The following is a 14,307-nucleotide window of genomic DNA, read 5'->3' as shown; positions in this document are numbered from 1 at the left end:
TTTTATTTCTCATAACACATCATTTCCATCTTGTCTTCAGTCCTGCATTTTTATACTTCTAAGACCAAAATGAAAACTAAACTCTTCATATTCACAAACACTATTTGTTTCAGGATTTCATCATGATTCATTTTCCATATGAGGCAGTGCTTTCAAATTACTTTTGAAGTAGTACAGAGAAATTACTCTTCTCCTCTTCTTTTAAATTGCATCAATATTTTCCAACTGAGCAGTAAAAGGACACGGAAGTCAAACATGAAGCATCAACGTGATGTTTAGATGTCGATTAATATTACAATAAGAGACTAAAATAACTCGCTTTGAACACTTCAGTTTTCTCTCTTGATGCTGCTGTTTGTTTCCTCCTCCACTTGTATTTTTCTGCACTTCAGTGAATGTGCATAGCGCCCTCTGTTGTATGTTTGGGAGAACTGCACTGCACTGTCATCAAATGAAACTGTGCAGAGGTGGAAAATGAGCAAAGGAAGCACATCAACTGAAGAAGCTTCTTGGATCAGAAGTTAAACATCATCCAGAACCTTAAAGAAGTAAAGTCGCTTTCTTTCCAGGCTCCTTAGACAACCATGACCTGGATGACTGAGAACCTACAAACACACATGAGCAGCAGTTTATTTAATGTGGACCTGAGCAGTGCCCAAACCAACAACCAAACAATTTTTATTGAACCCCACTTCAGCCAATCAGCAGTCTTTATCTGTTTCAGCATCAAACACAAACCACACCTTGAAGAGAGGTGACAAATCCACAAACACCTTCAAATGTAAACACACATCACACATGATGAACATGGATCCTAACATAGTTGATACTTTTTTTTGTAAAGCCTGATACTAAATGTGTGCAGGCCACCTGAACTGCTTCGTCTCGAGTGCCGCCCACTGGGTTGGTCACTAGAACTGTGTGTTGCCATCACTGGAGCCGTGGTTGGTCTTTTAGATTATTTAGACTGGGACTGTTTTTTGTTGATTAGGCGGCATGGTGTCCTGACGGCTGCCTCTGTTGTTTTTTTTCCCAGGAGGAGGAGAGTGGAGCACAGGTGGACAGCAGCCACGGAGCAGAGAGCACGGAGTTTTGGGTGAAGACATGACACAGGAGTCGAGGGAGCTCACTGGATTGTTGTGTTGTCTTATTTACTCCACTGTAAATAAAGAGCACTGTCCATCGCACGAGTCCTGCTTTTGGGTCCTCCTTCCCCACTTCACAAAGACTGAAACTAATTATACAGGTAATAATAAAGGAACCAAAAGTTCACATCTATAGCTTTAAATTTGGACAAATCTGTCAACACAACCATCATGAATAGAATAAAATACAAACAAACACTGAAACTAATGAAAAATTACACATGATATATGAACTGTGGAAACTAACTGAACAATAAAACTCAGAATAAACAAATTCAAACATTATATGAAAGGTATAAACTGATTTGCATCTTATTGATTTGCAGGCTCACTTTGCTCCAGGACTTGACGACTGGCCCAACCCGTACAGTCTTTGTCTCTTAATACTGAATGTTGAAAACTGATACTCATGGACACCTTATTTCAGCCTCTTTACTTTGCATAAGAGACCCAAAGCTTTACATCAACATGATGTTGTCTAGTGGACCAGCACGTCCATTACATGTTTTGCCGTTATTGCTGTTTGTTACGAGTTCAAATATTGAGGGTGAGCACAAAACAATAATGGTCCAGAAGAGCTTCGGTCAAACAATGATTTTAATGAACACGTGCGTGGGGAGATGAACACTGCCCACAGACAGCATCGATCTCCGCCCAATGATACACAAGCAGTTGTTTTATACCATCAGGGTTTACTTTTATGACGCCCCCTCATGCGTCAAGCAGATACAACACAGGCATAAGTTTCAAAACCACAAATGTTCTGTTGATGACTTTGGACACATTTAAAAGGACATCTTCTCCGTCTGGAGGCCAGGTGCTTCCTATTAATCTTCTAACTCTCGCTTATCTCCTGGAACAAACTGTCCCTTAGGCAGACACAATTTTGCAGTCACAAGCTTTTGCAAACTATTATTTGAACTCTTACACCAACAACGCCGTTAAACTCGCCCTCCCAGAAGCCATCGTCCTCGTGGGTCTCTCTGCTCAGGATGGGGATGATGGCGCCTTCTGGGAACGACAGCTCATCTTCCGTTTGTCCCGCGTAGTCGTACAAAGCCTTTGCGAATGAAACTGCAACACAGACAGTGGCAACGAGGGTATTAAACAAAGCAGGAAATCAAAACTCCGATATTATCTGGTGGAGGCGGATCTCACTCCTCGAGTCTCCGTTGACGGAGCCGGTTGGGAGTTCGGTTTCAGGTTCGGTGGAGTTGCTGGAGGAATGGGATCGGGCGTCCAGCGCGGCCAGCGACTGCAGCATGCTCAGCAGGCTGTTGGAGGAGGGCAGCTGCAGGTATTTCTCCGGGACGTAGCCCACCTGTCCGCTACGGTTTCTGGCCTGGAAACACAGACAATGCACACAGACGATGACAACAGCCAAAAATGTTTCAACAGGAAAACTCCTAATGAGAAAAAATAAAGTCAGATGTAAAGAGTAGGGCTGTAACAATATCACTGCATCGTCGCCAGAATTTAATAACAGCCACAAAGAGAATAATAGGAGAGCTTTTGTTCTCTCTTCCTGAATTAACGAGAAATCTAAAATCCTAAACAAGCCTCTGCTGAATTCATGAAGCTTGATTTCATGAACACCGGTGGCCTCCCCTGCCGCTGCTTACTTATTTTCATTCAGATTGAAAACACTCAGAGGTATTGGGATCTCTGTTGGGGCATGCTGTGGGGAATCACAGCACTAAAACAGATCTATATAAATGATATTGCTCACATTTTTATGTATGATTATATTCATTAAAATAAATACCCCATTAAAACACTATATCTGTATATGAAAAGATAATCACCTAAGTAAATATACATAAAATATTGGCTCAACACGTGGAACATTTGCACAATGGCTCACAGGAAAGCCAGACTTACACAATAAACAAAAGTAAAACAGCAACAATGCACAATGTTCCTTCAGGGAAATGATCTGAAAACAACCACACACAAAGTACACAATGACTACACACCAGCAGCTCTGCAGAGGCGTTTATAAAAGAATGACTTCACACAATGATGGGAGCATCCACAGCTGACATTTCTACATTTAAGTAGACACCACTGACCACCCGAAAAATGTCCTCAAAGACTTCTCAAATTTTCTCCCAAAGGTCCAGGAGCAACTTTGTAACAGTCTGTGACAAACAAAGTGAAAATGATAACTAAGTAGCTGGGAGATCATCAAATTAACATTTTATATCCATGACCAGGTCACTCCGCAGATCTCAAACTGATCAAGAGTCCACGAACCGCTGTTAAAAAGCAGAAGCTGACAAACTGTGATCAAACCGGAGCGCTGCTGAGGCAGGATTGGATCACCATCAATCAGGATTTGGTCCAGATTTTCAGTAGCTGCACTTAAGGTATGAATTTAAAAACTGCCTCATTCATGAATTATTGCATTCACAAACTTGGGTGCCATGCCCGCCCACCTGCCTGCCCGGCTGCGTGACGAGAATCTCCCATCAGCCCTTTACGGCTGCAGGGCCAAAAAAGAAGCAGAGAACTGTGTATTTGTACATTTTTTGATTTGTCTTTATGTTCAGCAGAGCTTCTACCACCCAGGCCAACCTGACCTGCCTCAATGCACCGCACGCATTTTAGTTGAATTATTCTAATTCCTGAAGCCACATCAGTTCAACTGATCCCAGAGAAACACTAAAACGTCCAGTAGATAGTCTGTACCGGTGCGAGGTCTTATAAAAACTGAAACTAAATGTTTGTCAAACAGTCTAAGAGCCAGAGAGTGAACTAATACACAAAACAACCAACCCTCAAACATGAGAGTGCATCTGCTACATAACTGTGTTTGTGTTATTTTTGTACCTTGACCCAGTCCTCCATGTCGCCATCATCGATGACCTCCAAGATTTCCTGCTCCTCGATGGTCAGCTCGTCTGGCTGAGAAGCCTGCAGACAGACAAACACGTTCATTCAAATTAAAGCTGCGATGTAACAGTTTAACCATCTTCATTTCACCCGTGATGTATATTTTTCAAATACCGCCACACTGGTGAACGGACAAAAATGCTCACTGTGGCTTCAATAACATCAGCCAGAACACTGAAGAAAACACTGAGACCATGCATTTATACCACACTTTACTCAGGACTCAGGTAATATAAAACAACTAATACTCCAAAGCAGCACAAAACTCAGACTTAAACTAGAATTTCTGTACAAATTCAAAGAGCAGGTGTTTTAAACCTGGACACAGAATCATTAGTGCCACAAAGTTTGGGAAAGTAAATCTAAATGGGGGTTAAACACGACTGGAACTGATTAAAAACAGCCAAAACAAAAAGTGGCTTCACTTCAAAGTCAGAATTATAACTGGTATCCCAGTATTCGCTGCCTGTCTGTTGTCAGACGCATTTGTGTGACCATAAATACCACTTAAGTGGGAAAAGGAACTTCTGGTCATCTCTGCTTGGACTGCTGACTCAAGTGTCAAAAAATGATTTGATAGAGGAACTTGTATTGGAAAAAAGAGGAGCAGGGTATTGATCCCTGTTGATTTACCCGTCAGTCTACAGTCATAACTTTACCTATGACTAAAATCTGACACAAATGAGCATCTTCTGAAGGATGTCACCAGTCCTTCACCTGGTGACATGTTAAAGATCCACGTCCAATCCAAATATTTAATTAAAAGTGGAGTTTGTGCATTTATTTAGGAAGATAAACAGTCTGATAAAGTCGGAACAAACACGAGCTGGAAATAGTCCCACGGTGAGGAAATGAGACGACACATCTGTAAATAAAAACTAAAAATGGGAAATAATCTAAGTTCCTGTGCAGGGCAAGGAGTACAGTACAAAGTTCACTGTTCTGCCTTCAGGCTCATAGTTCAGACTAACAAAGATAAAGACCAATCACGCAGGACTTATTATGTTTCCTGCTTTGACTTCTTACCCAGACTGTTCCATAATGTGTGTGCAGCACTTTTGTGATTAAAATCTATTTAAATTAGTTGTTTATTTCAGTGCAGACAGATTATTGACACTCAAACAATGGAGCTACTTTGTCTGTTACTTACAATTTTTTAGAAAATTAGAACATTTTTTCCTGCTTGTGTATCAATTTAGAGGAAAGGTCATCACCCAGCTTCTCAAGCTTCATACTCCAGTGATCATGAATGTCTAAAAAAAAAAAAATCTTTTCTGCATCTGGTATTGTTGAGATGTTTAACTCTGGACCAAAAAGGTGGATCTGCTCTGCCTAAAGCCGCTTTGAGCATCAAGGTCCTGAGCCGAGTCCAGTCCGGGCTTTTGTGGCCACGGCCAGCTCAGCTTTCAGGATGCCCGTGAGCTGCTTGTTCCACTCGTCTGATTTTGTATTGATTGTTGTCTAAACAAATTAATCTGTCATCTGTTGAGCTTTGTTCCACTTCTCAACAATCTCCTCTGATCTGTGTTCATTACAGCATTTTACCTGTGGTTTCCAACCTGTGCAGTTCAAACCTGAAGGATCCACATTTCACTTCACTTTTCTGTAGAAATTGATTTTCCGGTAAACTGATTAACACCTCCTGCCAACTAAATTAGTCAAACACGAACCTTATTTTATGCTACAAAATTTGTATTAAAAGCAACCCAAACACTTTGAGATTTGGATTTTAATAGTTTCAAAAATTATTCTTCAAGTTTTACTTGAACATTTTAGAGAAATCATGTTAAGTTCTAAATTTTTAAGGTTGGGGATTTCATTCCATGCATAATAAATACGAGTTTATTTTCCCCAATAATCACTAAAAGCAATCGCATGTGATATTTTATGCATTTAATAATGAATAAAAAGAGAAAAACATCAGTATTTACCGTATCTGAGTCGACAGGCTGGAACATGAAGTCTGGTGCTTGCTGGAACGCCATGTTCTTCTGCACAAACAGCTGCTGGTGAAACTCCTGCAGAACCTGCATGCGTTTCAAGGGAACAGACAAAAATATACATATATACTTATTTAAGGTTTATCACAAGCTTACAAATCAGCCCATGTCTAAACCTGCATAATTAACACTTAGTAAAGCCTTTAGGGTTCAGGCTTGCTCCCTATTTAGTTTTAATTTCTTGCCCACATTTATTTCTATTTAAAATTAACTTTGAAAAAAAAAAAGACCTCCAGCTGAATGAATTGTGGCCAGTGATCCGTGTAGCTTTGGGCCACATTTATCATTTTTTATTTTCCATTACTCTGTCAGTTTATTTCTGTTGTATTAAGTTATGTGATTTGCTTATAAAATGAACCCAAATCAGCTTTTTATTATTTTAAACAAGTCAAATAAAAGAAAACGCCAATAACAATTAAGAGAATGACCATAAAGCCGTTTCTGGTTACTATCAGCTGATCTGAATGCTGATGACCACTCTGGTGTTTGTGGTCACAGCCTGACATTAAAAACGTATCACAGGCTCGAGTTCACCACCTGCCTATTTTCACACAGACTATTTTTAACTCTCCAGCTGCTGAAAGCTTAAAGAGACAGTTAACAAATTACATAACATATCACTGTAAGTAACACAGGTGAAGGTACAAACAGTTTTAATTCTAATTTCAGGTTTTTTCTAAAGCCAGCTAAAGCAGCCGGGGACTGGACCACAACCTGGACCACAAAGCTCTCTGCCCACCCGAGGGAGGACGAAGTACCTGTGTGGATATTTTAAGCTGAACTCATGGGGCACAGCTATTAGCTGTTCTGGAAAACAAAGAAACCTCCCCAGTACTGGTCCCAGGCTAGTAACTTTGGTCTTTTGAATTGTACTTAAGTTTGGCCCCTCATCAAGAACCAGTTGCCTTGGGGAGACCATACCAGGGGACAGCATAGCTTCTCCTCCTCAACTGCGATCATTCACAGAAAGGAAAGGAGCCAGTGTAGGTGGTTTGACTGGCATCTGAAATAGGAGGCCTCCAGAATGTCTCCTAGACGAGCTGGTAAGGGCAGACCAAACACACACTGGACACATTATGTATCTCGGCCGGCTCGCCGTGGTATCCCAGTATTCGCTGCCTGTCTGTTGTCAGACGCATTTGTGTGACCATAAATACCACTTAAGTGGGAAAAGGAACTTCTGGACATCTCTGCTTGGACTGCTGACTCAAGTGTCAAAAAATGATTTGATAGAGGAACTTGTATTGGAAAAAAGAGGAGCAGGGTATTGATCCCTGTTGATTTACCCGTCAGTCTACAGTCATACCTTTACCTATGACTAAAATCTGACACAAATGAGCATCTTCTGAAGGATGTCTGACCTCTGCCTTAGAAACACGATGAAGAGCTGAGTTATTTGGAAAGCTACTCGTTTACACCGAAAGGCACCAGAGTGGCGGCTCACTGTTCTCCAGGAAGAGCAGGAGTAGGTGGCTGGGGAGGGGGACGTCTGGGCATCATGACCGGACTCAGATAAGCAGCAGAAAATAGATGGAAGGAAGTCAGGTTTAGTAATATCAGTTTTATATTCTTTAATCTTGTACACCGTATAAATGCCTAACATTTTAATCAGGCTTCCTGTAGAAACAAGATGCTGCTGCGTCTCTGCTCACATGGAGAGGCAGAGGTTGAGGTTGTGTGTGAGAAATATATTACTATGAATTACAAGGCTAACAATTACACCAAACTGCCAGGCTTGACACCATCTGAAAAGTAAAATGAGCATAAAATGAGCAGCTTACCCAAGCCAAGTTAAATAGTATCCCACAAGTAGCTCATTTTACTTTTGCTCCCCCAACTTATTTAATCAACCAGCCACAGTGTGGAGCTGACATTCCAATCAAGCTTAATCAAACAATTAAGCTCTCTCTTTCATAGATATAAATAACTGCTGCTAGCTATGACGTTTAAGGAGTGAATAGTGAACTTCTTTTAATGGTGTGTTTAATTAATTTTATTTAATAACTTGTGACCTTTGAGTCCCTTCCTTGCAAGAATTATGGCCAATGACGGAAATGTATGTATTACATTTAAATCAAATCAAATCACTTTTTATTGTCACATCACATGTGCAGGCACACTGGCACAGCACATGCGAGTGAAATTCTTGTGTGCGAGCCCCACAAGCAACAGAGATGTGCAAACACAACAACACAAACGAGCAAAATACAAGAATGGTCAACCTGAAACTAATAAATATATGTACAATATATAATAGTGTATGCATTTCTGGATGTGTATACTAAATATTTTCCTACGTGTGTGTGTGTGTGTGTGTGTGTGTGTGTGTGTGTGTGTGTGTGTGTGTGTGTATACACATTTTTACAAATTAAATAGTAAAAAAATAAAATAAAATAATAATAATAATAATAAAATATATAAAATATACAGAGTTGAATATGTGCAAAACAAGTGGCATTTATATACAGTGTGGAGTGCATAATGTTGAAGTTCCAGTAGTGAAGCTGAGGTGTCTATGACGTGTTCAGCAGTCTGATGGCCTGATGGAAGAAGCTGTCTCTCAGTCTGCTGGTACGGGACCGGATGCTGCAGAACCTCCTTCCTGATGGAAGCAGTCTGAACAGTTTATGGCTGGGGTGACTGGAGTCCTTGATGATCCTCCCCGCTTTCCTCAGGCACCGCTTCCTGTAGATGTCTTGGAGGGAGGGAAGCTCACCTCCAATTATCCGTTCAGAGCACCGCACTACTCGCTGGAGAGCTTTGCAGTTGTAGGCGGTGCTGTTGCCATACCAGGTGGTGATGCATCCAGTGAGGATGCTCTCAATGGCACAGTGATAGAAGGTCCTGAGGATGCGGGGGCTCATGCCGAATCTTTTCAGTCTCCTGAGAAAGAAGAGGCGCTGCTGGGCCTTCTTCACTGTTTTGTTTGTGTGTACTGACCACGTAAGATCCTCAGCCAGGTGTACTCCAAGGAACCGGAAGCTGCTCACTCTCTCCACAGCAGCGCCGTTGATGGTGATGGGGGTGTGTACTTCTCTGCACCTCCGGAAGTCCACTATCAACTCCTTTGTCTTTGCGACGTTGAGGGTGAGATGGTTGTCTTGACACCAGTGGGTCAGGGCGCTGACCTCCTCCCTGTAAGCCGTCTCATCACCATTGGTGATAAGACCCACCACTGTAGTGTCGTCCGCAAACTTCACAATGATGTTGGAGCTGTTAGTGGCTGTGCAGTCGTAGGTGTAGAGTGAGTACAGGAGAGGGCTCAGTACACACCCCTGTGGAGCACCAGTGTTCAGTGTGATGGGGGATGAGGTGATGCTGCCCAGTCTGACCACCTGGCGTCTGTCAGACAGGAAGCTAAGGATCCAGCTGCAGAGGGAGCTGCTCAGTCCTAGATCCTGCAGTTTCCTGTCCAGCTTCGAGGGAACGATGGTATTGAATGCTGAGCTGTAATCTACAAACAGCATCCTCACATACGTGTCTCTCTTCTCCAGGTGTGACAGGGCAGTGTGTAGTGTCAGGGCTATGGCATCATCAGTGGACCTGTTGTGGCGGTATGCAAACTGTAGAGGGTCCAGTGAGTCGGGTAGTGCAGAGCAGATGAAGTCCCTGACCAGCTTCTCGAAGCATTTGCTTACGATGGGGGTCAGGGCTACAGGTCGCCAGTCGTTCAATGAGGAGATGGTGGAGGATTTGGGTACAGGGACGATGGTGGCCATTTTGAAGCAGGCTGGGACTACAGACAGAGAGAGGGAAAGGTTGAAGATGTGCGTGAACACTCCAGCCAGCTGAGCCGCGCATGACCTGAGGACGCGGCCGGGAATCCCGTCCGGACCAGTAGCTTTGCGTGCGTTCACCTTCCTGAAGCACTTCCGCACATCCTCCTCAGACACAGTGTGCGCACTGACGTCATCCGCGGTGCGCACACTGTCCGGTCTCATGGTGTTCGCTGTGTCGAATCTAGCGTAGAATACGTTTAGATCCTCACACAGAGAGGCCGTGGTCTGCGGTGTGCTGGTTTTCCCTCTAAAGTCTGTGATCGTGTTTAGTCCCTGCCACATACTCCGAGGGTTGTCAAACTGTTGTTCCACCCTGTCCCTGTACTCACGTTTGGCTGCTTTGATCGTCTTCCGGAGTTGGTAATGTGCGTGTTTGTAGTCCGATGTGTTCGCGGAGGCAAAGGCGGTGTTCCGTGCCGCCAGTGCCGCGCAAACATCTCCGTTAATCCAGGGTTTTTGATTTGGGAAGGATTTGACTGTTCTGGATGGGACGACATCTTCCACGCATTTCCTGATAAATCCACAGACTGAGTCTGTGTATTCATCAATGTCTCTGGCGGCCACGTGAAACATTTCCCAGTCCGCGTGATCAAAACAGTCCCGCAGCGCAGACTCCGATTGGTCCGTCCAACAGTGCACCGCCCTCCGGGTTGGAGCTTCCTGTTTCTGTTTAAGATTGGAAAACAATGTTAATGCCACAAACGTGAGTTGTCATATACATCTGTGAGTTAATCTGCACAACCGTGTGCACATGTGCTCTGTGCATGTACACACACAAAGAATTGACCTTCGTTCCTTAAATTTGTAGCATTGCCTCTGTGCTGACTGATGGTGCTCAGTGGCTTTTGCTTCTTGCTTTTAAATCAGATGTCACTCTCAACATAAACACAAGCTACAGCAGCCAAGCATTCTTAGCTGAGGAAACAAAGATACATTTCCTCATTTAATGTAAAATATTGTGGTGATGTTATGTTATATTAGGCAGGCAGCTGCCCAAATAACACTGTGACAATCAAAAGTATATCTATTTTGAACGCCTCAGCTGGAAAAATTCAAAATGGTTTGTAAAGTTGGCCACAGGTCTGTATGTAAATGGGAGTTAAAACATTGCTTCATATTTGGATATGTATGATGTTAGTGTTTCTAAAATACTAAAAAATGTGTTTATTAACAAAGTAAACTAAAAATAGACATTATTAAACTTTATACTTTTAACTACAGAATTGAACATAATATGAGATAATGTGTTTCCACTGTGGGAATGATGGATCCAATGACAAATAACTTTCAGATTAGTAAAGCTATATTTTTAATCTTTCTAGTTTTCCATTTCTATTTAGATGGTTTATATTTATATTTAAAAGGAACAGGATCATAACAAAATAACACCACTGCAAGTGTAACAAAAATATGTTGAAATCAAATGGTATGTTATTTGAAATCAATATGAAACAATGACACATGCATTTTATCCAATTTTTTTTATTTATTTAATTTTTCCCAATTGTCCAAATTAGTCTGTGATTTGCCTTATTGTCCAACAAATCATATTTATATACAAATATATGTGACTCTCAAATATGATTTAAATGGATCATTCCTCACTTGATGACGAATTATCCATTTAAATATTTGCAGAGTCCTAAACTTGATGCCAGTGAAATTATCAGCGGTTGGTTTTAAGAAAAAAAAGCCCAAAAAATCCCCTATGAGCAAGCACTTGGCGACGGTGGGGAGGAAAAACTCCCTTTTAACAGGGAGAAACCTCCGACAGAACCAGGCTCAGGAAGGGGTGGCCATCTGTCGCTGCCGAGTGGGCTTAAAATGTTCACTGTCCATCCTCCTTCTGACAGGAACTTCCTACAGACCAGGTATGAAGGATGCCTGAGTGGATATACAAAACTCACAAGTTCCTGGCTCTCACGGCTCCTCTGCAGAGGGTTAGTCGAAGAAGGAGGGGCATCGCGAGGGGCGTCGGGGGACGGGGGACTGTGCCTCACTGCCCTCCCCTTCTCCAAGAAACCCGTCTTCAACCGAGCCGAGAGAGCCGGGAACTTGTGAGGTGTGCATGTCCTGGTGAGCCTCCACCGTTTTATGGGTGGGTGCAGCCTCGACTGTACAGAGACAGACCAGACCAGCTGCACCACACAGACACTTCAAACCTGATCTGTGGACAATAAACAGACACACACAGACAGACAGACACACATACACACACACACACACACACACACACACACAGACAGACACACATATATACACACACACACACACACACACACACATATATACACACACACACACACACACACACATATATTCAAACCTCAAGGACAAAAACCAGAGGACATTATAAGACATAAAAACAAGTCAAAGATATTCGCAATAAACAGACCTCAGTGCAAGAAAGTTACTTACCAGCAATACAAGACATAAATACACATATAAACATGATAAGACATAAAAACAAGTCAAAGATATTTGCAATAAACAGACCTCAGTGCAAGAAAGTTACTTAACAGCAATACAAGACATACATACAGACATAAACCTTATAAGACATAAAAAAGAGGCAAAGATATTTGCAACAAACAGACCTAAGTGCAAGAAAGTTACTTACCAGCAATACAAGACATAAATACACACATAAAGATTACAAGTATTAAAAAAAAGTCAAAGATATTTGCAACAAAAAAAACTCAGTGCAATAAAGTTACTTACCAGCAATACAAGACATAAATACACACATAAACATTACAAGACATAAAAACAAGTCAAAGATATTTGCAACAAACAGTCCTCAGTGCAAGAAAGTTACTTACCAGCAATACAAGACATAAATACACACATAAAGATTACAAGACATAAAAACAAGTCAAAGATATTTGCAACAAACAGACCTCAGTGCAATAAAGTTACTTACCAGCAATACAAGACATAAATACACACATAAAGATTACAAGACATAAAAACAAATCAAAGATATTTGCAACAAAAAAAACTCAGTGCAAGAAAGTTACTTACCAGCAATACAAGACATAAATACACACATAAAGATTACAAGACATAAAAACAAGTCAAAGATATTTGCAACAAACAGACCTCAGTGCAAGAAAGTTACTTACCAGCAATACAAGACATAAATACACACATAAAGATTACAAGACATAAAAACAAATCAAAGATATTTGCAACAAAAAAAACTCAGTGCAAGAAAGTTACTTACCAGCAATACAAGACATAAATACACATATAAACATTACAAGACATAAAAACAAGTCAAAGATATTTGCAACAAACAGACCTCAGTGCAAGAAAGTTACTTACCAGCAATACAAGACATAAATACACACATAAAGATTACAAGACATAAAAACAAGTCAAAGATATTTGCAACAAACAGACCTGAGTGCAAGAAAGTTACTTACCAGCAATACAAGACATAAATACACATATAAACATGATAAGACATAAAAACAAGTCAAAGATATTTGCAACAAACAAAACTCAGTGCAAGAAAGTTACTTACCAGCAATACAAGACATAAATACACACATAAACATTACAAGACATAAAAACAAGTCAAAGATATTTGCAACAAACAGACCTCAGTGCAAGAAAGTTACTTACCAGCAATACAAGACATAAATACACACATAAACATTACAAGACATAAAAACAAGTCAAAGATATTTGCAACAAACAGACCTCAGTGCAAGAAAGTTACTTACCAGCAATACAAGACATAAATACACACATAAAGATTACAAGTATTAAAAACAAGTCAAAGATATTTGCAACAAAAAAAACTCAGTGCAAGAAAGTTACTTACCAGCAATACAAGACATAAATACACACATAAAAATTACAAGACATAAAAACAAGTCAAAGATATTTGCAATAAACAGACCTCAGCGCAAGAAAGTTACTTACCAGCAATACAAGACATACATACACACATAATCATTACAAGACATAAATACACACATAAACATTACAAGACATAAAAACAAGTCAAAGATATTTGCAACAAACAAAACTCAGTGCAATAAAGTTACTTACCAGCAATACAAGACATAAATACACACATAAAGATTACAAGTATTAAAAAAAAGTCAAAGATATTTGCAACAAAAAAAACTCAGTGCAATAAAGTTACTTACCAGCAATACAAGACATAAATACACACATAAACATTACAAGACATAAAAACAAGTCAAAGATATTTGCAACAAACAGACCTCAGTGCAAGAAAGTTACTTACCAGCAATACAAGACATAAATACACACATAAACATTACAAGACATAAAAACAAGTCAAAGATATTTGCAACAAACAGACCTCAGTGCAATAAAGTTACTTACCAGCAATACAAGACATAAATACACACATAAAGATTACAAGACATAAAAACAAATCAAAGATATTTGCAACAAAAAAAACTCAGTGCAAGAAAGTTACTTACCAGCAATACAAGACATAAATAC

The 14,307-nt window shown here is 40.6% G+C and overlaps 2 protein-coding genes and 1 long non-coding RNA gene across 8 annotated transcripts in view; 2 read left to right on the top strand and 1 right to left on the bottom strand.

Annotated features, from left to right (window-relative positions):
- The window catches only part of LOC146707157 (uncharacterized), an 18,116-nt gene extending 16,994 nt beyond the window's left edge, over positions 1–1,122 (top strand). For all 5 annotated transcript variants that reach the window (XM_085458489.1, XM_085458487.1, XM_085458486.1 and 2 more), the window contains one exon: positions 1,037–1,122. The gene's annotated coding sequence lies outside the window, so the exon portion shown is untranslated. The remainder of the gene's footprint in view (positions 1–1,036) is intronic.
- LOC146707156 (F-BAR and double SH3 domains protein 2-like) lies at positions 321–8,390 on the bottom strand. 2 transcript variants are annotated; one of them, XM_085458491.1, is made up of 6 exons: positions 7,402–8,390; positions 5,972–6,067; positions 3,978–4,061; positions 2,304–2,487; positions 2,074–2,219; positions 321–605 (listed from the first exon to the last, which is right to left on the bottom strand). In XM_085458491.1, exons 2-6 carry the CDS (start codon positions 6,023–6,025, stop codon positions 522–524), a joined length of 552 nt encoding a protein of 183 aa, XP_085314617.1. In that variant the 5' UTR covers positions 6,026–6,067; positions 7,402–8,390; the 3' UTR covers positions 321–521. The 2 variants fall into 2 exon arrangements, with proteins under 2 accessions (XP_085314617.1, XP_085314616.1); XM_085458490.1 differs by lacking the exon at positions 7,402–8,390 and having other exon boundaries at positions 5,972–6,613.
- LOC146707155 (uncharacterized) overlaps positions 6,651–14,307 on the top strand; it is a 21,627-nt gene continuing 13,970 nt past the window's right edge. Inside the window, exon 1 of the long non-coding RNA XR_014920768.1 lies at positions 6,651–7,083. This is a non-coding gene — a long non-coding RNA (uncharacterized LOC146707155). The remainder of the gene's footprint in view (positions 7,084–14,307) is intronic.

The sequence above is a fragment of the Copadichromis virginalis genome, linkage group LG6 (assembly GCF_057382275.1).
Source record: "Copadichromis virginalis isolate Kocher_CV1m ecotype Utaka linkage group LG6, C_Virginalis_male_GT1.1, whole genome shotgun sequence".
Lineage (NCBI taxonomy): Eukaryota > Metazoa > Chordata > Actinopteri > Cichliformes > Cichlidae > Copadichromis > Copadichromis virginalis.
The sequence above is the reverse complement of the archived record's forward strand: the minus strand, read 5'-3'. Positions and strand labels throughout refer to the sequence as shown.

What these genes read in the sequence shown, in the direction of transcription:
- LOC146707156 (XM_085458490.1), bottom strand. Translation starts at nt 6,073, where the DNA reads ATGCAGGTTCTGCAGGAGTTTCACCAGCAGCTGTTTGTGCAGAAGAAC. An exon ending in AGCCTGTCGACTCAGATACG is followed by an intron (nt 4,062 to 5,971) that starts GTAAATACTGAT and finishes GTCTGTCTGCAG; the next exon opens with GCTTCTCAGCCAGACGAGCT. An exon ending in CGTCAACGGAGACTCGAGGA is followed by an intron (nt 2,220 to 2,303) that starts GTGAGATCCGCC and finishes TCTGTGTTGCAG; the next exon opens with TTTCATTCGCAAAGGCTTTG.